Genomic DNA, 26,971 nt, shown 5'->3' with positions numbered 1-26,971 from the left:
GGCGTGTTCTTACGTCATTCTTATTGTAGAATCGTGTTTTGATTTAGCAAAAGCATTGTGGAGAAGTATTGTTAAAGAGTAGAACAAATTTTGTTTTGTAAACTTTGTGTTTCTTTTCAGTGTTTTTAAGGTAGAATTGGTACATAGATAACCATTTAAAGGCTTTGAGCTTTACTTTGTTGTCTTAAGTAAAAGTTTATAAAATAGTAAGTGTGTATCAAAACAAAGACTTTGTTCATTTTGGGTTATAGAAGTTATTGGTTAAAGGTTGATAGGATTATAGTGTTTTGAAGACTTTGAACTCAAGTGCTTTTCTCTCGTCCCAAGGAAGCAATGGAAGACTTTGTGCTTTCATGGAAACTTTGCTTCTTGTTATTTGTATATTTCATTAGTACTCTTTAGGTTGTTTCTCAATAACCTAGAAGCTTGTTGTTCATTATTGCTCTCAATTGTAATATCTTTTCTGAAAAGAGAGAAAATGACAAACATCTATTATGAAGAAAGAGAATGAGATGGTCTAACACCCAAGATTAGAATAGGCTTAGTAGTTGAATTTTGTTTCAAGAAAGTTAGAGTAATAAGCAAAGGGGGAGCCTTCCCTTATAATTAGGAGAGATTTAATCTCACGTGGTGTGGATGAGACCATCATTTTGTAAACCTCACAAGTTTACAAAATTTTCAACTAACACAATAATATGGCTGATTTGGTGGAGGAGGAGTTGAAATGGCAAGCATAAGTGGTAGCATATGAGGAGGTAGAAGCCAAGATATCAATGGGGGTTCATTGCGGTCAAAGCATGCTTTTGTTGAGGATGATATTGTGTCTTGAACCCATTGCAATATTAGAATTATAGAGAAGACCTATATGCTCTCCCCATCTCCCATAGGCTAAAGGATAAGGCAAGGGGAAGAAAGATAGTGATATAATAAGTGTGCCTGATCACTTTATTTTCAAAAGAGCAACTTAAATATTGTGTTAGGTCCTATGTAATATTTTAAAAAAGAGTGCTTTTAACACTATATTTAAAATGTAATTCAAGAAGGAACCTTTGGATGTAATTTAATAGAATTTCTAAATACTTGGGAAGGAAAAGAAAAATAAATTAAAATAAAATAAAATAGAGGTTTCAAAGTAGGTGCCTATAAAAGATAAATGAAGGCATAGATCAAATTATCCTATTCTATCATATTTGTTTTTGTCATTTCATTATTCCTTCGAGTGTGGAGATTGAAGAATTTGAGAACAGAAAGTGTTGGTGTTTGAGATCCAAAGGACAAAACCCCTCTTGTTTTCCATAATGGGATTTGGGGATGAAAACTCTTGCATCCTTTGAAGCAATTCTACTCAAAGATCGCACTTGGGTTAATTAATTGTTGTGGTTTGATTTATATTTGCAAGCGCATTGTACCACATCATCAAATTGACATTTTTTTGCCAAGTTTTTAAGTTCACGTGTTGCCACTATAGTGCCGGTTTAACAATATATTAAAGATTTTAACTTTTGAGGGATATAATGATTCATATTTTCTGTTTGTGAATATTTAATCCTTAGGACAATGTACTCTTTGAGGTTTTCAGCCATTGTTGGCATCATTTTTAGCCCTCTAAGTGGGTGTGCTAGCATATTGTGAATGTTCCCAGCCACCCTTGATGCTACGCCTAGAGGTTTAGAATGGATGTTTGTTGTTGTAAGCCAAACCAGTCCTAGGGTTTATTATATTTTGGAGAAATTCAGAATTTTTGTAATGTCCCCTTCTTGATGATGTGCTTTTAGTGGTCCATTGGCCTATTCTTGAGACCCGTAGGCTATGTGGAATGAAGAATTAGGGTTTCAAACGTTGGTGAGGCAAGAACTTACTATTTTTAGTAAGTTAGGGGTTGGCTGTTTGGATGATGCTGTCCTACTGAGCTTTCCATACTCTGTTACTGGATGCGAAGATCATGCTTTTCGGAGCAGTAATTCATGACTTACTATTTTTAGTAAGTGGCAATATGGAGTATTTCTATTTTTGGCAGTGGACAGGGTCTTGGTCTTGCAACAGTTCTTTGGTCTTCTTTATTCTGCTTCGTCCCGGTTTCTGTTAATGATCAGTATGGGAGTTATAAGTAATTTAATTAAATATTATTTCCTTGTCAAAGTTTTAATATTTAAATATTTGCAGTTACTGATTAATTGTTGAGGATGACTTAGGGAAAAATAATTAATTAATATTCATATGATTATTTCCTAAATCAAAGGGCGAATTTGTTGGTGGCCATTTAGGAGGATTAAACATCTTTGGTTTAATGTTTAATATTGCAAAAAGATGCCACCATGAGGAAAGTTCAAACTTGCCTAGGAAAGGTAAGTGGGTGCCATGTTAGTGGGGAGACATAAGGCGAAATGAAAGTGAATTTGAATGGAGTTTGGTGCCATTTGCATTTGCATTTGGGATGGCGTGGAGTTAAATATGAGCCTTGGGCTCTCATTTTGATGATCTTGAAAATTTGCATTGTTATGTTGTCGGATTGGTGTCAGAACTTTGAAGCTTCGGAGTGTGGCTCCCTAGTGCTTTCCAGTTTCATACTTGAAATATAGTACCTAGCTGCGTGCTGTAATCTATGATACTTTCATTGCATATCTCAGTATTTTTGGTGTTTGGAGTGATTTCTGGAGTTGCTGGTTTCCCTGTGGCTGAAGCACATTTTTTATCACACCTCTTTGTCCGAGTGCCTGGTCATTTTGGGTACTGGTTCAATCATCCTTCTTATTGCTGGTGATTCATATTGTAAGTTTGTGGCACTTTTCATTGAGTATTGAATTTAATAATGCAAATCGAAAATACCTAGCTAGGTGTGGGTTTTAGAGGGTGCATTGGGATGTATGCCAATTAATTTGGGGTGTTTTGGTAGCTTACTTCTGGTTTGTCTTCATCGCTGCTGGTCTAGTGTTGGTTTGGGATTGATTTGGGGTGAATGGAGTGAGTATTGAGAGAGATGTGAGTAATTTAGTGGGTTTATATGTTGCTGGCTATGCATTTCCAGCCTGCTGTTTTTGATGTTGGAAGAGTTTCATGATCATTATCTTTTATGTTTAGCATTATTCTTCTACTCTCACTTTCCCTTTCATTGTAAGGTTAAGTAGTAGTACTACTAACCCATTCTGGTTTGTAATTTCTTATCCCGCTAAAAAGTGGAAGAGGCTGGCTTGCCGCCTACATCTGATAATATTGTAATTCAGTCCTCCCGTTGCACAAGTGGTCGAGTGATGTTGGTTGTAATGGTCCTCCCGCTGCATAAGCGGTTGAGTTGAGTAATTTGTAATCCAGTCCCCCCGTTGAAATATTGCGGTTGAGTGATTTGTATCTGCTGTATGGTTCTCTTGGCTGGTTCACTGCCAAGTTTCTTGCTTTCCCGTTGGATAAGCGGAAGGGTCTGGCTTGCCGCCTGTTGTGACGTTTTCACACATCGCCCCATTGCAAATGGGGACCCATGTTTTGCTCGTTTTGCTCGTTTTCGCTTTGCTTTTTAGGGTTTTGGTTTAGTTTGTCAGTTGTCTGGATTAGGGTCAAGCCTTAGGGTTCCCCTTTTGACGTTTTCAGGCCAGAATCCAGTCAGTCTTGAGAGCTTTTTGAGCTTCCTTTTGTAGGATGCAATTTTGAATAAAGTGAATTCGCCAGAATGGTCTATTTTCAATTGGAATTTTGAATGCAGAATCCTAAATTTGTCTAAGTATGAATGATAAAATTGTGAATTTTGTCCAATTGAGTATTTTTGACCAAATTTTGAGAATTTTGATAGTTGATCCCGGGCATTGGAAATAATTTGTTTTTGCCTTGTGAAGTGATTAAACTTGTGAAATCATGATATTTTGGCCTGTAGGAGCAAAATCGCTCCTGTCTCTCAGTGAAGGACCGGAGCTTAAAGTCAAACATTGCCTTGTCCTTGCAGGATTTGGACAACTTGACGATTTGAAGAGGTCAAAGGAGATACATTTCATCAATTGAATATAATTTGGAAACACGAACATGAGGAAAACATGACCAAAAATGCAAATTCGCTCCTGTCCCTCAGTCAGGGACCAGGGCGAAATTCAGTGTAGCTCCTGTCCCTCTCCCAGGGACCAGAGCGAAATTCTTCATAGGGCATATTTTGGGCAAAAAGCAAGCAAGTTTAAAGTTTGAAGCAAGAAAGGAAGGTGAAATGAACCTGTTGAAGACAAATTGAAGATTACAAGACATCAACAGGGGACTCAAACTGACCTAGGCGCTCCTGTCCCTCAGTCAGGGACCAGATCGATTTTTGCCTTAGGTCAATTTCTCGCCAAGTTTGAATGAATTCCAAGCCATGGATGAATGAAAGGATGCACAACGAGTCTATTGAAGATAAATTTGGAAGTTGGCAAAGTGTGATGGAGCCTACAAATGCAAATTCGCTCCTGTCCCTCAGTCAGGGACCAGGGCGATATCTTAGTTATGTTGCCTTCTGTCCAAGTTCAAGCCACTTCAAGTCAGGATACAAGGAGGCAAGGACATTTTAAGGTGTCTCGATGAAGAACGAAGTATCAAAAGATTGCCAAAGTTGAACAATTACACCAAATGCCCTAGTTCGCTCCTGTCCCTCAGTCAGGGACCAGGGCGAAATTTTCATGAAGGCCTAAATTTTGAAGGTTTATCAAGTATCGAGTGTCCAAGGGGATCAAGGGACCTCATTCTTCGTGGTGAAAGTAGTTGCAAGTTGATATAAACAAGGATGAGCACAAGGAACAAAGGTTCGCTCCTGTCCCTCACCAAGGGACCAGGGCGATATTCACTCAAATATCAAATTTGCATTGTAAGGGACGAGTAAAGTATGCATGGAATGAATGGATAACATTGTTACTTGCCTTGCGATATAAATTGGTGATTAAAGAGACAAAGACCCAAGGAAAAAAGGCAAGTTCGCTCCTGTCCCTCACCGAGGGACCAGGGCGAAAGTACTTTAAAGCACACTCCTTCCACAAAAGGGACGAATTAAGCTCAAGATTCCCAATTAAAATGCTATTTTGGACGTCTAAGACAAGACTCTGAACGTGAAAAACAAGGCCAAAATGAAGGAGCGCTCCCATCCCTCTCCCAGGGACCAGAGCGATGTGGTTAGTGTCCCTTATTCCTCCCATGCTTAGGCGCTAATATTTTCGAATTACATTAAAATGCCAAATTCGCTAAAAAAGTGAAATATTTAATTAAATTGGTGTTTAAAAATAGCGCATGGACATTCAATAATTAATTTAAAGCCTTTAAAAAATCGAAGTTTTTAATTACAAAGGCATTTAATTAATTATTATTAAATTAAATTTTAAAAAAAGGGAGCGCTTGGGGTATTATTTTGCAAGGTCGGCCCCCTCTTTTATTAAATTTTATTTGTTTTTTGGGCCTATTTTCCAAGTCGGCCTAGGGGCAATTATCAAGATGAGCGCCTATATAGGAGGGGTGTGTTGAGCATGTTAATCCATCATTCAATCATTTGTCCAAGTACGATTTTGAAGGAGCAAAGGAGTGCGAAATCTGGTCCAAGAAGGAGTGCGAGTTGAAGGCTAGAGGTGGAGCAAATTTTCCTCAAAGTTGAAGACTAAAGGTGGTGGAGTTGATGCTTGTGAAGACTAAAGGAGGCGTATTTTGCTAAAGGGAGTCTTGACCTACATTTTGCCTAGCAAATTCTCCTATTTTTTGCATCTTTTCTTAGAGTTAATTCCCAAGTGGAGGTATGGCGAGATTCTCCTAGTCTCAATTTTGAATTTTGAATTTTCAATCTCAAGTGGCTTAGTTAAATTTAGGAAATGATAATTCAAAGATTTATCATGAGGTTTCCTAATTTAAAACTTAAAACCTCTTTCTAGTCTATATTTCCATGTTGCAAAACATGTTACTAATTTTGAAATGTTGTGTAGATATCAAGATGGCGACTCCCAAGCTCGAAGGATCTACAAGTCGGAAGGCTCTCATCAAGGAAAATCAAGCCAGATCAAGGACGATCAAGCAAGGACAAGGGCGACCTCCTCCAGCCTAGCATCGACAAGGACGACCTTCTTTGGACTAACGTCAACAAGGACGACCTCATCCAATCCAGCGTTCCAAGGCGAGGTACATCATCATCCTGCAAATCAAGGACACAAGGAGTTAGAACAAGGGTTCGTTGAAGAAGCAGATAGTTCCAGAAGAATTAATTAAAGCTAGCTTCTCAACAACATCAAGTTGAATATTTACCAAGTTACAAGTGTCAGACGAGGTGGCATCCTAGTCATCACTTCTCCAGTCAGTGTGGTCCACCTCAGCACGTCCAGATTCAATGTACCTAACTCATGGAATGTGGCACAAACTCCGATGTACCTACTCCGGCTATCCATTGGTCGATTTTTCTAGAGAGGACATGTGTCCAAGCAATACAATTTTATCATTGGTCAAGCATTAAATGTTATGTAATGGTTGTAACAAACCCTAATTAGGGTTTTCATTGTTGAATCTTGGCCATTGATCTCGAATTGATCTAAGCCATCGAATTGTATTGAGGGCACTATATAAGCCCTGGCATTTCATTTTGCAAATATAGGATAGAAATAGTTAAAAGCAGTTAGTAGATAGAGAGTAGTTAGAAATTGATAGAATAGCAATTAGAGTAGAATAGGAGGACAAGGCAAGAAATTGTTGCCATTGATTGTAAACAAACTCCATTTTCATTGAAGTAATGGTGAAGTGTGTCGTTTCTTGCAATTTGCATGGTTTCTTGTTGAGTCTTCAATCCTAGATGGTAGATGATTAGATGAATGGAGGAAATGTGATTGATTGATGGTGGAATTTGTATATCCATACTACTAGCAGTTTGTTGATTGTAGACTTGCCTTGTGTAGTCAACTGGAATTGTTCAGCTTAAGCTCAATTTCAATTTGTCGCTTCTTCATTGATATGCATCAACTTGATGGTGTCTATGGCTGCAGTGATGATTTGAACATCATAAAGCTTCCCTTTGAAGATCGCACTAGCCTTGTGGAGATGGTCCAACGATGTCAAAACAAGACCTAGTTAGAGTTTCATCAAAGATCAATCATTGTTCCTACATTCTTAGTATTAGGATTAGATACTCTCTTCGCCCTCATCCTTTTTCCATTTTTCAAATCTAAGCTAGTAAGAGCCTGTGTTCCAGCAAAGCAGATTGGAAGTTCAATCATCAAATGTAAGTCCCCTTGTGATTCCAGCAAATCACATCATACCATTGGAGCTTATCCACACGTAGAGACCCTACATACAGGAACCTTGAAGTCATCCCGATTGATCCTTTTCGCGGCATCTTCAGCATTCGGAGGCTTTATTCAAGAGAGGATAAGGTACCCTTGGGTATTTTATTCTGTGTTAGGCAGTGTATAAAATACACGTCAACACCGCCCAGTATTGTATTTATTTTATCATTCCAGCAGATTTGTGATCTAACAATCCCCTTATCACCGTATGATCTCACCTTCCCACATTGGGCACTTGGTGATCAAAAAGTGGAAGGGTTGCATTTTTCAGTAAGCTTTGAGTTTATGTTTTCTAACCTTAATGGGTTATGTGTTGGTTGGTAATTCTTATTGCTCTTAAAAACAAAAAAAATTATCCGGGATATTACAATTTTCAGCATTTGTTGAGTTTCTATTTAACATTGTTCCAATAGCCACACTGCACCGTCTGGGAGCCATCGTTCAGCCCGAGCACCAACCATATAGTAGTTCCTTGTTGAGATCTGCATTTGATTTCACATTATTCAGACCGGCAATACACAGCAACCTAGCTGAAAATCATTGATTTGGTCGACATACATCTGCATGGAATTGGATCTCCTCATTTGTAAGTGGAATTACATCATTTAATGTTGGTATTTGAGCTGACAATACTTTGACATTGTTGTTTGTTGTAAACAGTCATTGTTGCTATTATACCCTTTTATTTCTGCTGTACCTTGTCAACCATTGAAGGTTTCTACTGATGCTATATCATTTATTAATATTATTATTAATTGGGAGGTTACATACAAAGGTTACACATTTGTATTGGCTGATAATAGTTCTGATCTGCTGTGTACTTGTTTAGCTTGCATTTGAGGGTCTCTAAAAATATAAATTGGCATTGTGGGATATTGTTTTCATTGTTTGAGAATTGCACATTAATTTTGACAAGGGTTTGCAATGATCATATTTTTCCGACCAGTATTAATTTTAAGTCACATTTTGGCATCTACAATTGGGCGTTGGTAATTGTTTATCATTCAGCTTGCACATTGTTTGAGATTTCATCCATTTGATAATGTTTCTTGATTGTGGCCATTACATATTGTTCCTCAACAAGAAGTTGCATAAGGACTATCTAGTCTGAGGATATCTACATAGTGGCAGCTTGTTTTGAGCTTTAGTTGTAGAAGAAATTTATAGATTATGAACTTTGAAACTATAATTTGTAATTTCAGTTTGTATTGAAACTTTAAATTGATAACTATTGAAGTTGTTTTCTGGTCTATGATGTGTTTGAATTCCAACTTGGATCTCTATATATATGAAGAAAATTAGTAATGTGTTCCCTAAATTCAATAGTATGCATCTTTTTGAATTTTTCGTACATATCTATGTGTTTTTTTAATGTTAAGAAAAATAGCCGAGCTATTGCCAAGTATTCCCACAAGATTTTGCTAATTTTGAGTTTTCAACTATAGGCGGTTTCTTGTGGCCCAGTATTTATTGCCATAAGAGACAACACAGTGTGTGAATATTTATGCCATTTTTGTAGATAGAGTTGAATGACTTTGAGAGCAACTCCTAAGAATCTACTTTTCATTTTGTTTAGGATGGTGATGATTGTTTCCTTTATATTGGAAACAATAATGACATTAGAGAATATGCGAGCATTCATCGGTCTTCCAAGTCATCTGATCGGACGGTATAAAAACGGCTGATATATCTTTTGAATCTAAATTTTGGAGATGGTTGTAAAGATTGACTGGTATAAGGTGCAAATCTTTTTTGTGTGGTATGTTGTAAATCCTAATTCTGCAAAGCTTTGTTTTCATAGGTCATTGGTGACAATAATCTTGTTATGGGCTCTTGCCATATTGCTCATGATTGCAAGGTTGGTAACCACAATATTTTTGCAAATAGTACAATTTTTGGTGGCCATGTTGTGGTAGAGGTAAGCTATCTAATCATGTATGTCCTCATATGTTATTTTTTGTATTGATACAAAGATAAAACAAAATCACCTGCTTACATTGGTTGTCCAACAGAATTATGTTCACACTGGGGGAATTGTTGGTGTGCATCAGTTCTGCCATATTGGATCCCATGCATTTCTTGCAGCAGGCACCTTGGTAAAGAAAAGTTGCTTAACTTCCAGAAAAACACTTTTCTTGCAATTGCTTTTTAATGCTGTCATAAATATGGATATTAAATTCAAACAAAGTGTGTTATGGCATTGCCAAAAACTGTATAATACTTGTTTGTGTTGAATGTCTTTATTATTGAGCCTAGAAGGACTAGACAGGTATATATTTCTCCTAGATTTTGTTTCAGAAGCTGTCCTTGAACTTGGGAATATTAACAATATATTTAATCTCAATCAAAAGTAATGCCTTCAAATCTTGATCAAATGCAATGCTTTCAAATCTTGATCAAATGTAATGCCTTCAACTTGACTCTTCTATTCTTGGCAATATATTCTTGATTATCTATAAATTTTCTAATGTTTTTGTTATAAGAGAGCATATTTATCTTTTGTTCTGCAGGTTGCTCGAGATGTGCCTATGTACATGATGGTGGCTGGAGATCGTGCAGAACTTCGTGGCTTGAATTTGGAGGGACTCCGCCGCCATGGATTCTCTGATATGGAGGTATGTATCTTTTGACATTAAAACTTATTTATATTTTTTATTGCATGTTGTTTTATGGTTCACTATTATTTGTGAATAAAATCTCTAGATACAATAATGGTTGGAATGCACAAATTTAGTTGCTGAAGTATTTTGGTTTTGCTCTACTACTAGTAATTGGATTGGGTCTAGAACCTAGGGGTAATTTGGGGGACAACACACTAAATGTGATTTGGATACATTGAGCGAAAACAACTTATGAAACAAAGAGAGAAACAATGATGTTTACTTGCTAAATCTCCTTGAATGAGTATTAGAGAAATAAAGAAAATAAGAAGATAGTAATAATTCACAATAGTGTTTCCAGAAAGATGTGTCATTCCATTCATTCATAATATTTGCAATAGATACAAGAGTTTATACATGCAGTCGCTGACTATGTGTACAATGAGAAATATATAGAATAGTTGATGGTGGTTGAGGACTCCAACCATCGGTAACTACCAATTGACAATAGTTTTTGAGAACTTTCTTTTTAATTACAAAGAAACTAATTATATTAACTATGATGTACATCAGCCCCCTGCAAAAGAAATTCATCTTCCAAGCAATAGGCTCACAAAATTGGTATCTAAACAACAAAAAACCCAATAAACTACTGAGGAGGTGGGTGAGAGGATGTCTCTGGAGCTGGATGTACCGACGATGAGGGGGTGGATGTTGAGGAGCTGAGTTGCCATAGCCTGTATAGCTCCTCTGTGCACAACTTTAGATGGTGAGCTGCTAACAATACTTGTTCCCTTGCCGCCTTGACCATTTGTGCAACTTTAACTAATTGGTGTTTCATTTGCTCTATCTCCTCCTTTTTTTGCCAACTTACCTTTATAGCTGTTACTTTGATCTGTTCGGGCTTTTGTAAGTTGTGATTGTTGGGCAAGTTGCTCATGGAATTTCTGTGCAGGCTCATTTGTCTCAATATACATTTTTTGTGCCATTTGTGCAACTTCATCTCATTGGTGTATGAGCTGAGCATTGGAGACTACTTGACTTCAGCCCATAAAACATGTTTTGAAAGTGGTCTCCATCCCAAGCCATCCTTTAGATGTGAAGGGGCAGTTAAACTGCAGTTCACATTCCCCTTGCATGAATGCTAGAATGCATTGGGGCCTCTTGCCCCACTAGAGGAGATTGAGATATATTCAACCATTGGGAGATGCCAGCTACCTTCAACATAACAATTGCCATGGGCTCCAACTCCTAGATGTACTTGTGAATTGTGCCCAAGGGGTCCTCTTCGTCAAGTTTTGCAATCTCAATGATGATACCCTCTAAAACACTAGACTCCTGTTCCCGAACAAGTGGGTTAGGGGAAACAACCATGGGTGACTCCTATGTGTTGACGTGGCTAAAATCGGATTCCTACAACTCTATCCGGCCAACACAAAATAGAATGTTCTCGTTGAATATCCTATCCTCTCTTGCATAAGCAATCCCTAATGCTGTTTTAGTTGATCAAAGGGGACAACTCCAAGGTTCCAAATGTCAAGTCATGACTATGGGATAACTCAACGGTTTGATGTGTTTTGTTGGTAACACAAGGGGGCTTACGTTTACAACAAGTTGGTCTGCATCTGATGATGCTGCGATTCTCAAGCTGGCAAATTAAAAAAAGAGAAGGGTTTAGGAGACCTAAAATTAACGAGACTGGTGTGTGAGTAGACGGATTCAACATAACCAATCCCTTCTTGGTCAGAATAACTCATAATCTCACAAGAACGGTGCAATCTTCAAGGGAGACTTAGAAGATTTTCAGATTGCAGGTGCATGCCTAAGCACCCAACTCTGGTGTATCTCAGACAAGCACTTGCAATTGAACTAAGCACGATTTTAAAGGCTCAAACCAACCATACACAAAGATACACAATTAGCATATCCCCAATGGTATGAGCCCGAATCCATCAAATACCTGCACACCAGTGAGGATCTATCTAAACCTGCTGAAGGAAACCATGCAAGCAGAAGAAAACAAAGACAACAAACACCATATTTCAATGTTCATATATTTGCTTTAGCTGTCATTACAACAATTTCTGCAGTAGTTCTACTCTATTCCTAACTACTAAATTCTAACCTTCTAACAATCTAACTAGAATCTAATTTGTTCTAACCCTTTACAAAGAGAGGCATCCTGCCTTACATGGATTTTACAATTTGAACCAGAGGCCAAGATTGACTGCATCCAACAGTCCTCACCTGCCTTCTAGAACTTGGCAGCTTTTACCAATGCCCATTTAATCCTCAGTTATCCTCCAAACCATATTCTCAACTACCTACAACTGTTTGACATAAATTTAGGTCAATCAGGTAGTTGAAAATAACTAACCCGTGTCCCCTCATTTTAAATACATTAGGTGGGGCCCACAAACAGTCCTTTACATTAAACAATTCAGTTTTGCAACTGATTTTTTGGAATTAATTTCAGCTATGTATCTTTTTGAGAATGCATATTTTGTAGCATTCTGTGTTCCTAGTCTTCAATCTTGTTGGTGGACTTCCACTTGTCGTTTAGGTGATGACGCGCTTCTCCGTGCCTCGCTTTACGCTCTGAGATGCGTTCTTCATTGGCAGTGCTTGGGGCTGTTGCTTTGATCCTGCGCTCCTCCATTTTCGCTTCCTGGCAATCGCAATCATGTCCCCAATTTTTGTTTCAAGTGGACGCTTTAGCCTCTCTCGATGTCGTTGATTCTGCAAGCAATCGATTTTGATTTGAATTAATCATTTTGAAAAATTAAATAAATTAATTTAACAAATATTAAATTTAACTTTTAAATGTCCCTTGTTGAAGCGAACTCAACCCTTAAGGTGAAAATACAAACACCTTTCAAAAATTCGGCTTATTAAGCCAAAATGCAAGAATTTTAAATGCCTATGTCATTTGCCCAAACTTGGTTTTTTTTAGAGGAATGTGCAAATTTTATCATTAAGCACGTTTTTTTTGACATGAATTTCAGCCATCTATTGGAGGAATGCGATTTTCTGGCTCCTTAGTTTTAAATGCCTAACCTTTAGACGTGAAATTGACTACAATGGAAGGTTTGTGTGATTTTCACTTGTCTCGCAAAACGTGAGGAGAGGCCGAATTTAGGCTTTTAAACGCCAAAGTTGATTTAGCAAAATTCGACACTTTGTCATGAAATGTGTGCATTTTGGCTTTGTATTCTCTTTAGCCCCAAGTCATCAAAACTTCGGGCCTCAATAGCCATTTGCGCGATTTTGAAATGCCTTAAAACGCCCTTCACTTGAAATTCGAGCTACTTGGGAGGTTTGCACGATTTTCTTTTAAGTGATTTTTTTGGTTCTTAAGGGTCGAAATTGTGCGATTTGGAGATTTTCAGCTATATTGCATGAATTTGGAACCTTTAGTTTTTCGGCTTAATGAAGTGTTTTGTGCGACTTAGACCTTTCTCTCCCCTTTTGGCTTATAAGGGGATTTTGTGAACTTGTCGCTCTTTGATTTTTTCGCCATTTTAAGATGGTTTGGCATGATATAGATTTTTAACTTTTCGGCTCATGAGCCGAAATTGTGAACTTGGACCTCCTCACTTTTCGGCTTCTATGGCGCGATTTAAACTTATTGTTTGTTTCAGCTCTTAGGACTTTGCGAGCTTTTTAACCTTTGTTATTTTCAGCTAAAATGGGTGAATTGCGAATGTAGCTTGTCTCTTTCCCTTTTTCAGCCTTTTAGATCATTTTGTGCGATTTCGAACTTCTCTTTACATTTCGGCCTTATTAGCCAATTTTGCAAGCTTTTGAACTTCGTTTCGACCTAAGAGGCTCTTTTTCGCGATTTTAACTTTGGGGTTTTCTGTTTGGAAGCTCGACCATTCAAGGGAAAATGCACGATTTACATCTGGAGGTAAAAGTCCGAACCTTGCTTTGTCCCTTTACACAGAACACCTCTCGGCATACTTTGGTGCCTAGACTTGGGGTTATCATGAGATTACACAGAAACCAAAAGACTCAAGAAAGATCCGAACTTTCCTATGTCCCTCCCTCTCTCATTCGGGTAGACAAAAGACGGGGGTTTCCTCAGGGGAGTGTGTGCAATGAGCACAACACTATGTAGCCAAAGGTGGTTGTTGTGCATGGGAAGAATCACCTTCCTCTTGGATGTGTTCCAGAGTCCTAGACTGGGGGGAGTTGCTTGTGTAGAACAAGGTTGAGTACTGTCAACAGGCAATTGAATCATCATTGACTCCTCCGTCTCGTGTTGCTTGGTCCCTTTGGCTATGTCCCCAGGAGACCTAGGTGGAGGGAATGCCTGAACATCACTGTGCAGTCAAAGTAGCTGCAGCCAACTATTAATCTTCTCCATAATCATAGTGGCTTTTGTAGGCAAAGTGGTTTCCACAAGTAGGATGACTTCCACAAGCAATGTGGCTGAAGTTATAGAAGTGGTAGTGTCACACACAGGAATGGCCTCCACTATATCAATATCCAATGGAACAAAAGATTGAGAATCGATAGTTGGAGACACATCATCTGTTGTGGGAGTTTCCCTCGATATGGTGGCAGATATGGACGAGGACAACTCAATGGCTCATAATTATCTTCAATGCTATCTTTACCCTCTTTTGACACATCCTTGTGCTTCCTATTCTTTCTTGTTGGTTTTACCTCTTCCTCTGTTGTGGCTTGAATATCTCAAGTGGTCCATCAGAATGCAATCGACCACGAAGGATCATATTGGTGAGTTGGCTAGAACTTACGCAACTTATCTGCACGAACTCGAGTGTAGAGAGCATCCAGGAACAAGGCTATGGCATGTGGGGTCATTTAGAAGGCCCCATGCTTCAGGGATCGGAATTCTCTTATTCCATCTGACAAAAGTCTTGCCCAATTGTACACCTTTCTTGTGCTAAGGTGGATTATGAAATTAATCATCCAAATAGCAACTTCAAGTGCCAATTGACATTCTATTAAGTCCATAACACACTTCCATTTGGCCAAGAAGTGCTTATGCAACCTCTATTCTCGGTACTTCATATGCTGTCCTCCTGTTGGGTTAAGTCTAGGTGGCAGAGTCAACGAAGGGATGCCTCTTTGTGTTGCAGTGTAATTTTTCCTGCTGTTTTACACACCATCACCCTTATAGATGGTATGTTGAATACTCTTGTGAAGTTTGCTGGTTGGAAGGAAATAGTTATTGGGCAACCCATGTAGCCGATTATTGATTTATGCGAATGCTGATTGTAATTTGTCACCATGGCTTTTAATTGCAGTTTAGACCTTGGAGAGTAGAAGAATGGCAGTTGGGTGACTTTGTCCACCCATGCGTGTTGAAGTGCTAATTTCAGTAATGATTGTTTGGATTGTTTTGCCACCATATTCAAGATTCAGTCCCTGTGAGACTTTCCTAGGTCATGGAGGCTACTGTGTTATTGCTTTTCCTTGTGGCGGTCCATTTGTTGTTTTCCCTTGCTGCTAATGTCCATAGCTTGTCTAAATATGTTCTCAAAAAATGCATGATCGAATTTAAATATGTTGTACCTCCTCAAAAAGCAGTTTTGATAACTACTTGGCTGTGTGAGGAGCTGTACAATGCGAGAATATCATGCAATTGGTGAATGTTGTTGGGTGAAGGAGTGTCTGATAGTGGTGCTGAGCTATTGGGGTACCGTATATGGAAGCATTACAATGAAAAAACACTGCCTAGACTAAAAGTGTTGAAGGGAGATGGTGAGTAACAATGGTGGTTGTCGTACATTGGCGTGGTGTATGACTTTTGACCTTACACTCAACCCTTTTCTTTGTATACCTCTTTTCCTCTATATGTGTGCAATATTGGGTTCTCCTGTGCAAACTTGTCCACATTGCCGTAAGGATTAGAATTTCTTTGTTTTGAGTGAATGTCGTATGATGTATGAGGATGGAGGGTGTGAACACTGTCGTGGCTGTATGAAGATGAATGATATTGTGGTGAGAGGAACACCCAATGATTGCCATATGTTGCAATTGATGGAATGGTTGTGTTGAAGGAAAAGGGATGGGAATTGAATGAGTTGCCATACGGTGGAGCATAGAGCTCACCTACAGTAGGGAAATGTCGTGTAGGAAGAGTTGTTGATGTATGCTAAAGCAAGAAGTTGAATTGTTGCATGCTGAAGATCCTTGTATGATATGAGCCTATATGAGACACAATTGCCAAATGAACAAGGTGAGCCATACAATATGCTTGAGTTGTCGTACGATCAAGGTCAGGAGTTGTCGTACATTGTAAGTGTGAGGCCATAGGGAGTGGGTCGTCGTCCAAATAATGAGAGCAACCATGCGATGTGATACTAAATGCCAATATTTTTCTTGCACTGCTCCCTGTAAACTGGTGAATATAAAATGATTGTTGTAGGACATATATTATGGGATCAAATGCGTTGGTCATCAGTATGACTTTTCCATTAGCCTATTTCCAAGTTCCCATAGGCTAAGTGGATATGGTTAGGAGAATCAGTGTTTTGAGGTCAGCTCTAGCAGTGATTTTCAGAGTTTTTCAACACTTTCTATTTTTAACATGTTGCCATTTTTAGTAAGTGCTACTTTTAGCATTTGGTCATGGCCTCTATTCCTTTTCAGTTCAATGCAGTTGTTTTCAGTCGTCACCTTGGTGAGTTTTATTGTCTTTAGAGAGATATTTGATTTTTATCACTTATTCTTTTATAAAGTTGCTTAATAAAAGTGTACCCCTTGTGCTATGCCTAGTGAAGTGGCAATTTAAGTTGTTTTTAAAAGGGAGCCAATTAGACATCCTAAGGTGACACCAAGGAAGGGGGATATGGTATGTTTTATAAAGTTAATTGTTTTAGCTTCCCCAAATGTGACGCTATGATATAAAGGGACGAGGTGAATTTAAAATGTTATTTTTCAGAGCCCCCAAAAAGGTTCGATCCTTTTGGGGTTATTTTCATGAGCTTTGAAAGTAGTTTTGGAGGGAAAGAATTCAAATTGAAGAGTGGTTGCCCTAATTTCTCTTTCACTTTTTATATTCACATTTTGAGTTCTCATTTGGTATGCTTGATTTGACAACTTACTGTATGCTGCCAAATTGATTTTTGGAGTTCATCTTTGGCAGGATTTAGGACGAAATCCCTTATCCGGGTCGTTCATTTCAGTGATGAAATATCCATCCTAGCTGGTTGGTGCTTTGAGTTGAAGATATTTTAGGAATTTTTTTGGCTTGTTGGTGGTTTTGGTTTTGGTTTTGAGAATAAAGAAGATTTCAGTATTTTGATATGGGTTTGATGTGGTTTTTTCGAGTTTGGATTGAGTTTTGGTAAGTTTAGATGCATTTTCTGAGTAGCTGGGAACCAAAGATTTGCTCATATCTTTTGGAGCTTAATAGCAATCATTTTGGTTATGATTTCCGAGTCTTCCTTGTTGCTGGGTGCTGCATTTTGAGTGGTTACTTGTATTATTTGTTGAAGGATTGAATTTCCTAGGCAAATCGTTCTACTCCAAGAAGGCTGTACAATTTTCCTTGGTTCTTGGGATTTGTATCAGGTCTGAAACCTGCACTTAGTTGGCTGTGTTTTTTCCTTCTTGGTGCCTCATATTGCTGGTAAAGTTTCTTTCAATGCTGGAGCAGATTTATATGATTTTGGAGACTTCGAGCACCTTCATACTACTCGCCCTTGTCATTGGAGCTTGATGGTTGGACGTGGATCAGATCTGATCATTCTAATTTGTGTTTTGAAGTTTATATCAGGTCTGGAATATAGTTTATAAATCTGATCTGTAATGTATAAATCGGTCTTTATGAAATTTGAATAAAGACATATAATGAACAGCACTTCATCTTCTATATTTAAATGCAAGATATTATGTTATTTGCTTGTTATCTTGTCTTGAATGCAAATTGAAAGTAAACATCAGCAAACTCTTCATTTCAAAACATCTTGCAAACAAACACTTCAAAAAAAAATATCAGGGGTGGTTACTACAATTGGAGGCCCTACTTAATATTGTGTTCTTTAATAATTTTTTGGTGAACATTTCCCCTTTATAATTTACTCCCTTATTATGGGGCTGTACAATAGAACGACATTTTGGCTGTACTATATACTTTTAAAAGTCAATATTTTAGTATTTTTTGACTTAATTGTTTTAATATTTTTTGGCTTTTTTTTAATTAATTCATCATTTTCTAGTTTCCTCTTCCATCCTTTCATATTTTTTGCTTTTATTTTCTTATTAAGCCTCCACACACATTAACCATATGGTCTTTTATTGCACTCAATTTTTGCAACATGTACCAATATATTCTAAGTCAAAGGTTTTATCGACCATAGGAGTTTTTGTCATACCTTTTTCCATGTTTTGGTGACTATCAATATATCCTCCTCCATGTTTTTGGTACCATTTAACTTCCTCTCCTTGTACTATCAAGCTGCTTGATGGATTGTGCACAACTCACCATAATCCTTTTGTGCAGGGTGGTGGTGCGATTTGGTGTTCCTTTGCATATTCAACCACAGCCTGATTGTAGCTTGATCTTTCCGCTACCATATGGCATTCTTCCACTAATATAGGTTGTAGTTTCAGGCCTTCTCCATCTTCATCAACATATTTGGGCCACTCTAGCTCCTCCTTGTCATTTCTCAATTTGTTGTGTCTGTATCAAGTTCATGGCTTACGTAACTTGTCCTTCTAGAATTGGGAGCATGCATTATCCAAGAGCCCTTGTAAATTCTTATCCCCGTGGCCAGTGGGTTGAACAAATAGGTAGTTAAGTTTGGCTCTGTCCTTGCTATGGCTACTACTTCAGTCTCCTTGAGGATAGGTCATTCTTTCCATATAACTCTGGGCTAGTTAATAGGTTCATTTGTGTAGGTTACCCAATCAACCATGTTGACTGGAATCGTAGCGTCTCTTCTTTCCTTGCATAGTTTTAACTTCTAGCCATTAATGCTGTCTTTTAACAAGGTGCTGTCCAAATTTTCTAATTTAATGGCTCCATTATCATTTGGTGGAGGTGTTTGTCATGCCAATAGTTCCTTCATTTCTGCATTTCTTTGGTTGCCCACTGGGCAAGAATAGTCATAGCATATTGTAATTATGTTGCAAAGGAAACATGTCAAGAATTGTTGTTATCATAACTTCTAGCTTAAGGGTTGTTCTCATCATCATTCCTAATTGCTACACAATGTCATTTTGCAGCCATACCTGTGTTTTTAGTCATAGGACAATGATTTTCATTTTGTAGCTACTATTGGAGTACTTTCATTCATTGTATGGTTGTTTCCAGCCTCTACTTTGCTGATTTTTGCAAGGGAATTTCAATATGGCAGCTTCTCCACCATGTTTATATTGTTGATTTTCATGGTTGCTGATTTTGGCCTGCTGTTATCAATCATATACAGCCACTGGTTTGCAGATTTTAGGATTTTTTTCTTGTATCTTACTGTTTGTGTAGGTTTTCAACCAATGAAGTTGCTGAAAACAATTATTCCAGCTGCCATACTGCTACGTAGGAAGAAGTTTCAGAGGAATTATGACTGTTGCAACTTCATTTAAGCTTGCATAAAAGCTGATCTGTACAAATTTATGAGGGTTTCATCCTATAGTAGAGTGGTAGATATATTGGAACTAAAAGGCAGTTATTATCATGTTCATTGTGATAACAAAGTGATGCAGAAAAAACATGTTGGTAAGTTCATAAGGCAGCCTTTGGCCTTGTGAGAGTTTAAGAAGGTACCGTTTGTCCCCACATCAAAAAAAAGCATACAGTTAGTTGGTTCTTCTCCTTGCTTAATCCAAGTCAAAGGTTAGAAAGTATAATCGTGCATTTGATCACAGGGCTTCCAAAGGTTTGCATTTATTTATGTTGTTGTGAATCATGCACACTTATTTGTTGTCTCAATTGTCCAAGTTATCTTTCAAAGAGGTGACCAAGTTACATGGATTGCATAAGAATATGGTTGATGGAGATAGTAGACCCCATAGTGCTTCTTAGCAAAAGTTGTTTCACTATGCAAGCATAAGATCCAAACTTGAAATATCCCAGACCAATTTTTTTCAATTTTTCAATTACAAGGAGTAATGCAACACACATCTGTTAGGGTTAGCACTTAAACCAAAACGATGCAGAAAACAACTCTAACCAAGAATGTACACCAGGATCCCGGGTTGGGCAAGGTGTGAGCATATGATCAGAGGGTCTTAAAGCATTCTAAAAGTAACTCTAACCAAGAATGTGCCCAAGATGGACTAACATATGGTTAGAGGATCTTGGTGCATGCTGAAAGCAACTCTAACCAAGAATGTGCCCAAGATGAACTAACATATGGTTAGAGGATCTTTACAATTACAACTGCTGAAAGGAAAACTCGACACCAAGCATGTGCTTTCAAACCCAGGGTGGGAATGGAGCTACCATATGGCGGAGATGCTAAGAACTTAGAAATGGAATTAAATGTAAATAACAAGCGTGAAATGAAAATGAGAAGAAATGCTGCCAGTACTACTGTTCAGCTTACAATATGATAGTAAATGCTTGCCAAGATCATAGGATTAAGATTATACAATGCTGTAACAATATAGAAGGCTCTCCCGGGTTTAACAAAAATGATAAGTCCAAGAAATTCTACTCAAGGATCAATCTTAATATTCTGATTTATGACAGACCTGCACGTGAAATGCTTAATCAGGAACACATGGAATCACTAAAATGCTCATTACTCTCTCAATACTAGTCCGAATGACCCAAAACCAAAAGCAATGGCTTCCTATGAAGGAGGCGATCCAACCAATACCAAGAAATTAGACATTAACCCAACAAATTATTTATCATGAACCCCAGGGCAATTCCCAGCAGTGACGCCAGGCAAGAATGGCGATTCTTCTCTATAAAATAAAACACTTCATATTAGAATCTGCAAATTTGCACAAAGGAGCGCCCAGCCAAAACAAGAGGAAATATGCAATACCCAGAATGAATATGTTTTTATTTTGAAATATATGAGTGAAAGTACAAATCTGCCCTGCTAACCGCGACTCCCGAAAATGAAATGAAATGCAAATAACTAAACTTCAAGCACAACTCAAGCTACAATGCAATCCCCACTACAAACTCTCACAACTACACTAAATCACCACTAGTTGCTATCTTTCAAGCAAGAAGCAATGCCAAGGCTCGGAGGCATTCATTCCTCAAAGCAACCCCAATACCATTCTAGCAGAGTAACATTACAATAGACATAAGATGCCAAATGAAGGGAAGAGGCCTCCATTTATAAGCTAAACAAGGGATCTCTAGAGGCTTCTAGAAAGTGCACCCTAATTTCACATTTGAATTTTCCTCCAAGAGATGGCGCCACTTTTAAAAGCTTAATTAACCTTTATTTTAATTCACTTCACTTCATAAAGTTGGCACCCCTTTTCATAAGCAAGATTTTAGACCTTAGGAAATATTAAATCCCTTCCATGATGTGTCCACCCTTGAAGACCACCTTTTAAAACAACTTGAAGTGATGAAGCTAGGCCAAGGGGTCAACTTTAAAATATAACATTAAAACATAACATTATTTAAATGGAATGAACTTATCTCTCCAAAAACATCCCAAGGCCAAAAGTGACGAAGCCAACTGAACCAACTGAAGAAGAGAACCAACTGTGTCGAAATAATCAGGACCACTGCCAGAAATAGAATTTACTAAAAATAGTAAATTCCAAAAGTGCTCGGAATGCAAAGCTGGACATACCACTGCGAAGCCCTTTGAAAACCTAGAAAGAATCCGCGATCCAAACTCTAATTCACGAGCAACAACAAACTCCAAAATTGGAAACCCTAATTTCACCCATTGAGTAGCCTACGGGTCTCCGAAATAGGCGATCGGTCAACTGAAACATTACGCCTGAGAAGGGGACATTACAAATCTCTATAGCCATTACAACATAATATTGGCACAATGATACTTGAGTATCCAAATCTGCATATATATTTAACATTTTTTGGCAAGAGTTGCTTCATTTGACAAATACTCACTTCAGACTCCATGGATCATTGGATAGTTTACCAAGACTCATCACATTCGAAATTCTGAGAAGTGAGGACTACCCTATCCCCTTTCTGATACTAAAGAAGGAAGTTAGCACTCAAGAACAAAACCTTTCAACTCATTAATGGGCTATTGTAGAAAATGGGATCTGACCATGTCTTGAGGTGGTGTCATGCAGGAAGAAATACCAGGCATACTTAAAGAAGTACATGGGACTGGATGTCACAATCCGAAAATTTCTTTTTGCTGGCCTCTGGTGGCCAACACTGCACACAAATGCTCGAGAATGGGTGGTGGGATACAACACTTGTCTAAGGGTACAACAACCACTGTCATTGTTCTCATTAGAACCACAAGAACTCTTCAAGAGGTGGGGACTCGAATTCATTAATCCACTTAAGGTTAGCTAGTTACAGAAGTATACATACATTGTCGTGGCTACAGAGTACTCAACCATATGGGTAGAGGCTCAAGCAATTCCGAACAATACGGTAGTCAGTACAAGGAGATTCATTTATGAGCAAATACTCACTAGGTATAGCATCCCTAAAAAATCATTAATGATCGGAGAGGGCACTTTGTGAACCATGTTATTCACTTGATGATGACTGAACCTCTCAAGTCCATAGTACTTGAGAGCCAACGGATAAGCAAAGTCTACAAACAAGGTTGTTATCTCAATCAATCACAAGTCCTGTAGCATTGAAGTAGATTGGAGAAAAGTTGTTGGTCATACTTTGGGCATACCAAACAACGTACAAGGTAACGACTAGACACACACAATTCCAATTAATTTAAGGTCAAGAAGCGGTGGTCCTTGTTGAATATATGGTACCAAGCTTAAGGATTATCATGGAGCGCAATTTTTCTAGTTATTATGATTTGACATTTACATAGTCAGGCCTAAAAAGTATTTCTGTATTCTTTTCCGTGTTCTTTTATAGCTCGCAGATTTTACATGCTTCTTGTTTAATCTGGTGCTAAGTACCACATTGATTAAATCTAGATGTACAGGAAGTGATCAATGATACTTATGAGCTATGATTTTGTTTTTCCTTGGTAGTCCAAAAATACTGGGTAGTGGTTGACTGCCATAAGTCACCCACTTTAGGGCTATGTATACGATGCAACAGAAGCTGCTTGTCTTTCAATTAAGGCTTCTCTATGTATAACTCCTGGTACAGATTAATGTCTTCTGTCCACAATTCCATAAAAAAAGAATCAATATCCTGATAAAGGAATTGTTATGGATGCCCTTTCAAATCAGATTACCTCAATATTTTTTCTTTTCCAAGTAATTTGATAACACTTTTGAAGCCTAGCTTTCTTTTTAGTGTTCTATTTTTTATATAAGCACAGGTCTAACTTTTTAAAAATATCATAATGTATCCATGTTGCATCAGATATAATTTTTATTGATCTATAATAATATTAATCCCCATGATCCATACTTTACCATGCATGCAATTGTATGTTAAGATACACACTATGAACAGTAGATGATATTAGTTTGAATGAAATATGGAAGTTATCCTAGTTCATATGAATCTACTTGCAGCACTATTGTTTGTCATTTTAATTTGATGTAAATTGTAATCTCAACCTGATATTTACATAGAAACTAACAATATTATTGGCTTAATAGGTTAGAAGCATTAGACGAGCTTATCAGAAGCTATTCATGTGCACTAATGAAAATTCAGGTCTTGAAGAACGCCTTGCTGAATTGGTAGGTTATGAGATTTGGGAATATATGATTTTCTAGCAGGGAGTTACGCCTTTGTTAAAGAATGCATTATTAAGGGATACTTACTTTCTCACTAGTACTTTTAATTCTGATCTTGCAGGAAAATGATGAAGAGCTTGGGAAGGTACCTTCAGTGATTTTAATGGTTAAATCTGTCCAAGATTGCTTCAAAGAAAACCGCAGGGGTATTTGCAAGTTCAAGCATTGGACTTGACATAATTTTTTAAGAAAGATATGTGGTTGCAAGAGAGTTAGTATTTGTTACCCACTTATATACCTACATCGAGTGCTTGGATTATTAAGTTTTTGATAGCTGCCTTGGAATCCAGTTTTTCATTGTTTGCTATTAAATGCTCTCAGTTTGTCTCAATTAATCATGATATAAATATTGATTCTTATCAGCAAATCAAAACATTTGGAAAGCATGTATTCCTTGAATACACATCAGGTTTTCAAGAAGTATTTGATTCTTTGTAAAAGTCCTTATATGCGAGACTTTTTAATTTTACCAGTACATCTAGTCTTGGACTTTGGTATCATTTGTTTTGACATAATCACCTTTTAGAACAGAACAAAAGTTTCTAACCTCTTAAAAGAAAAATTCTGGCTATGCTTATGCAGTTTTGAAACTTAGCATGGCATACGAATAGTTATCAATATTGGCAAAAAAATTGCAATTTCTTGTGATTTATCAGTGCTCGGCCTCTATGCCAAAATTTTCAAAGCGAATTCATGAATTTTGATCTTCTAGGGTATGACTGATCCATTGATTGGTTTTTGTAAAAAATCATGAATTTTCTTTTTTGTTTTTGTATTTTGAAAGTTTTCCAAATTTTTGGGATTTTTTTTGTGTTACTGTTTCGCTCAGAAAAAAACCCTGATATGGGTCTGGTTAATTCCTGGTCTTAGTTTGTGGTTTGGTTCAAATGGGTGTGGGCAGGAGCTTAGTTTATTTTATTCATCTCTTTTTTATTAATTTATTTTAAAATTTTAAAATTTTTCTTTGCACTCTGAATTTTGCTTTTGACAAAAATGCCCACACATCACCATTAGAGTTAGGAAGAGGATGAGAATCTAGGTTCCACGGCCTTTTGGGGATGGGGGCAGGGGGACGATAATATATACATATACAGTATACAGTATATATCAAAATTATAAAATAAAGATAGAGATATGTCAATAACTGATAACAACAACATCAATATGTAAATAAATCATGATAGAAGTAGTATAACAGCATAATAAACTTCAATAAAGTAGTATAACAATAGAATAAAAGCTGTATAAACTTTAAAACAACAATAAAATTAATCATGAGATCCATAACAACAGTATTAACTATTAACTATTAAGTATTAAAGCATTTTATTGTTGAACTTCAGATTTTAAAATTTAAGTTAACTGTTTAAGTAATCATGAGATCCATAACAACAGTATTAACTGTTAAGTATTAAGGCATTTTATTGTTGAACTTCAAATTTTAAAATTAAAGTTAACCGTTTAAGTAGCTCAAAGTCTCAAACATCAAAATACAACAATTTATGAGACTAAGCTTCATTCGGGCTATCAATATTCAAAGATTCAGAACCATCTGTATCACTATCATTCTCTGCCTAAATTGGATCGTCCAGTGGTAGCACGGCATTTTTTATTGAGAGATCGACACCACTTTAGAACTAGTCAACCTTTAGTAAAATGCTTTAAGAAAATAAAATTGACAAAACATCTTGCATTCATGGGGGGATGCCTGGTTGTCCCCTCAGACGTGCCCCCCTATGTTTGAGATGTTTCCCGCGTTTTCGATGATTTGACAAGTTGGGGGGGACTACAGGTGGACGTCCCAAATGTCCCACCATCCTTGAAACGCCATGGGGGACAAGGATGTGGGCTCTAGGGGTAGGGATGCCTTCCCGTGGAAGCTTCTAGTGGTGTTATTATTAGTTCCACTACAATTTTATGTTTGTATGCTTCACTTTATTTTTTATGAATTTTGGGGACTTGTACAACTATTGGGAGGCTTTATGATGTAGCTTTTTTTTGTTAGCTTGTAATGTGTTTGAGGCACGGATCTAGACATTTCCAGGTGTGAATCTTGGTGTCTCGTTTTGTGTTGTGGGGTCCATACAAGTTATTTGTTTTAGCATCCGAGGTCAAATTTTGTGGAGAATTTTGAGCACAGTAGTGGGTCCCAAGTGGGGGTTTGTAGCTAGAGGGAAAGGAAAAATATTTCTTTGTTTAGTGGGGTTTGCACTAGGTGGTGTGGGCCTAGTCACTTCAAGAATTGGCACAAGCAAGAAGAAAGTAGTCTAAAAGGGAAAGAATATGACTCTCAGTCATAAATGCAAAACACTTCCAAACAAGTTTCCATTGCAAGTGTATGGTAGCAGAAGATCTAAAGGTAGAAGAGGCATTGAAGATTCTATCATTTACAGTCTCACTTCCACATCTCTTACTTAGTCCTCAAATCTTTATGTGCAAGAGATGTTAAATGCCAAGAAGAGGTTGGAAGTCATGGAAGGCAAAGAGCAGGAAAGAGACCATAAAATCCATGAAATCACAATAGAAAATCAATCCTTAGTGGAAGTTAATAAAGTTTTAAAGGAACAAGTAGGAAATATTGCAAGAAGCTCTTTTGGTAGGGAAGCTTGAGTGGCAAGGCATGAAGGTTGCCTTGAAAACCTTTGAAAGAATCTCTAGTGACAATTAAAGATGTGAAATTCTTAAGCATCTCAGGATGAGGGGAAAACACTTCACTAAACGAACCCTCAAGGAGTGAAGGGAAAATAAAATTACGAAGGAAGCATACCAAAAGAATTCAAATCATGAGCCCAAGTTGGTAGCAATTCCGCTAGTATGGAGGTAGAAGGAAACATTCATGTTGATATAATGCAAATTAGAGAGCTCAAAGAAAGTCAAGATAGAGAAGCAAACATGATTATTAAAGGTGTGATTAATGGAAAATGAAAACACACACGATCTTGCAAATGAATTCCTGAAAGTCAATTTAAATTGGCAATGACAAATCTGCCAAGTATGGAAGGTGGCAAAGTTATGAGAGGGTTGGGGCTATAAAAGTCATAATGTCAAGTGTGCATAACAAGCAACACCTTTTAAGTAGGAAGCAACTCTTGAGGGGCTCTCACTTCTTCTTAGATGAAGATTTAAATAGAAAATCAACAAGAGGAGAGAACGAAGGAAGTGACAGATACGAGCAACAAGAGATGAAGGAAAAAGAGCATGGTTGTACAAGGGTAAAACTATTATTGCCAATTTTGTACCTCATAGTAAGACAAGGCGACAAGTTAACAAAAAATAATTGACAACATA

At 37.5% G+C, this 26,971-nt stretch overlaps 1 protein-coding gene across 3 annotated transcripts in view; it reads left to right on the top strand.

The window, feature by feature from the left end:
• LOC131030544 (probable acyl-[acyl-carrier-protein]--UDP-N-acetylglucosamine O-acyltransferase, mitochondrial) overlaps positions 1–24,184 on the top strand; it is a 185,449-nt gene extending 161,265 nt beyond the window's left edge. For all 3 annotated transcript variants that reach the window (XM_057961408.2, XM_057961406.2, XM_057961407.2), the window contains 6 exons: positions 8,830–8,922; positions 9,055–9,171; positions 9,266–9,349; positions 9,764–9,868; positions 23,543–23,626; positions 23,745–24,184. In XM_057961408.2, coding sequence (XP_057817391.2) covers positions 8,830–8,922; positions 9,055–9,171; positions 9,266–9,349; positions 9,764–9,868; positions 23,543–23,626; positions 23,745–23,858 — 597 coding nt within the window. In that variant the 3' untranslated portion in view covers positions 23,859–24,184. The remainder of the gene's footprint in view (positions 1–8,829; positions 8,923–9,054; positions 9,172–9,265; positions 9,350–9,763; positions 9,869–23,542; positions 23,627–23,744) is intronic.
• The last annotated feature ends 2,787 nt before the right edge of the window (positions 24,185–26,971 follow it).

The sequence above is a fragment of the Cryptomeria japonica genome, chromosome 6 (genome assembly GCF_030272615.1).
Source record: "Cryptomeria japonica chromosome 6, Sugi_1.0, whole genome shotgun sequence".
Lineage (NCBI taxonomy): Eukaryota > Viridiplantae > Streptophyta > Pinopsida > Cupressales > Cupressaceae > Cryptomeria > Cryptomeria japonica.
Note: the sequence above shows the minus strand (reverse complement) of the source record. Positions and strands in the feature narration are given on the sequence as shown.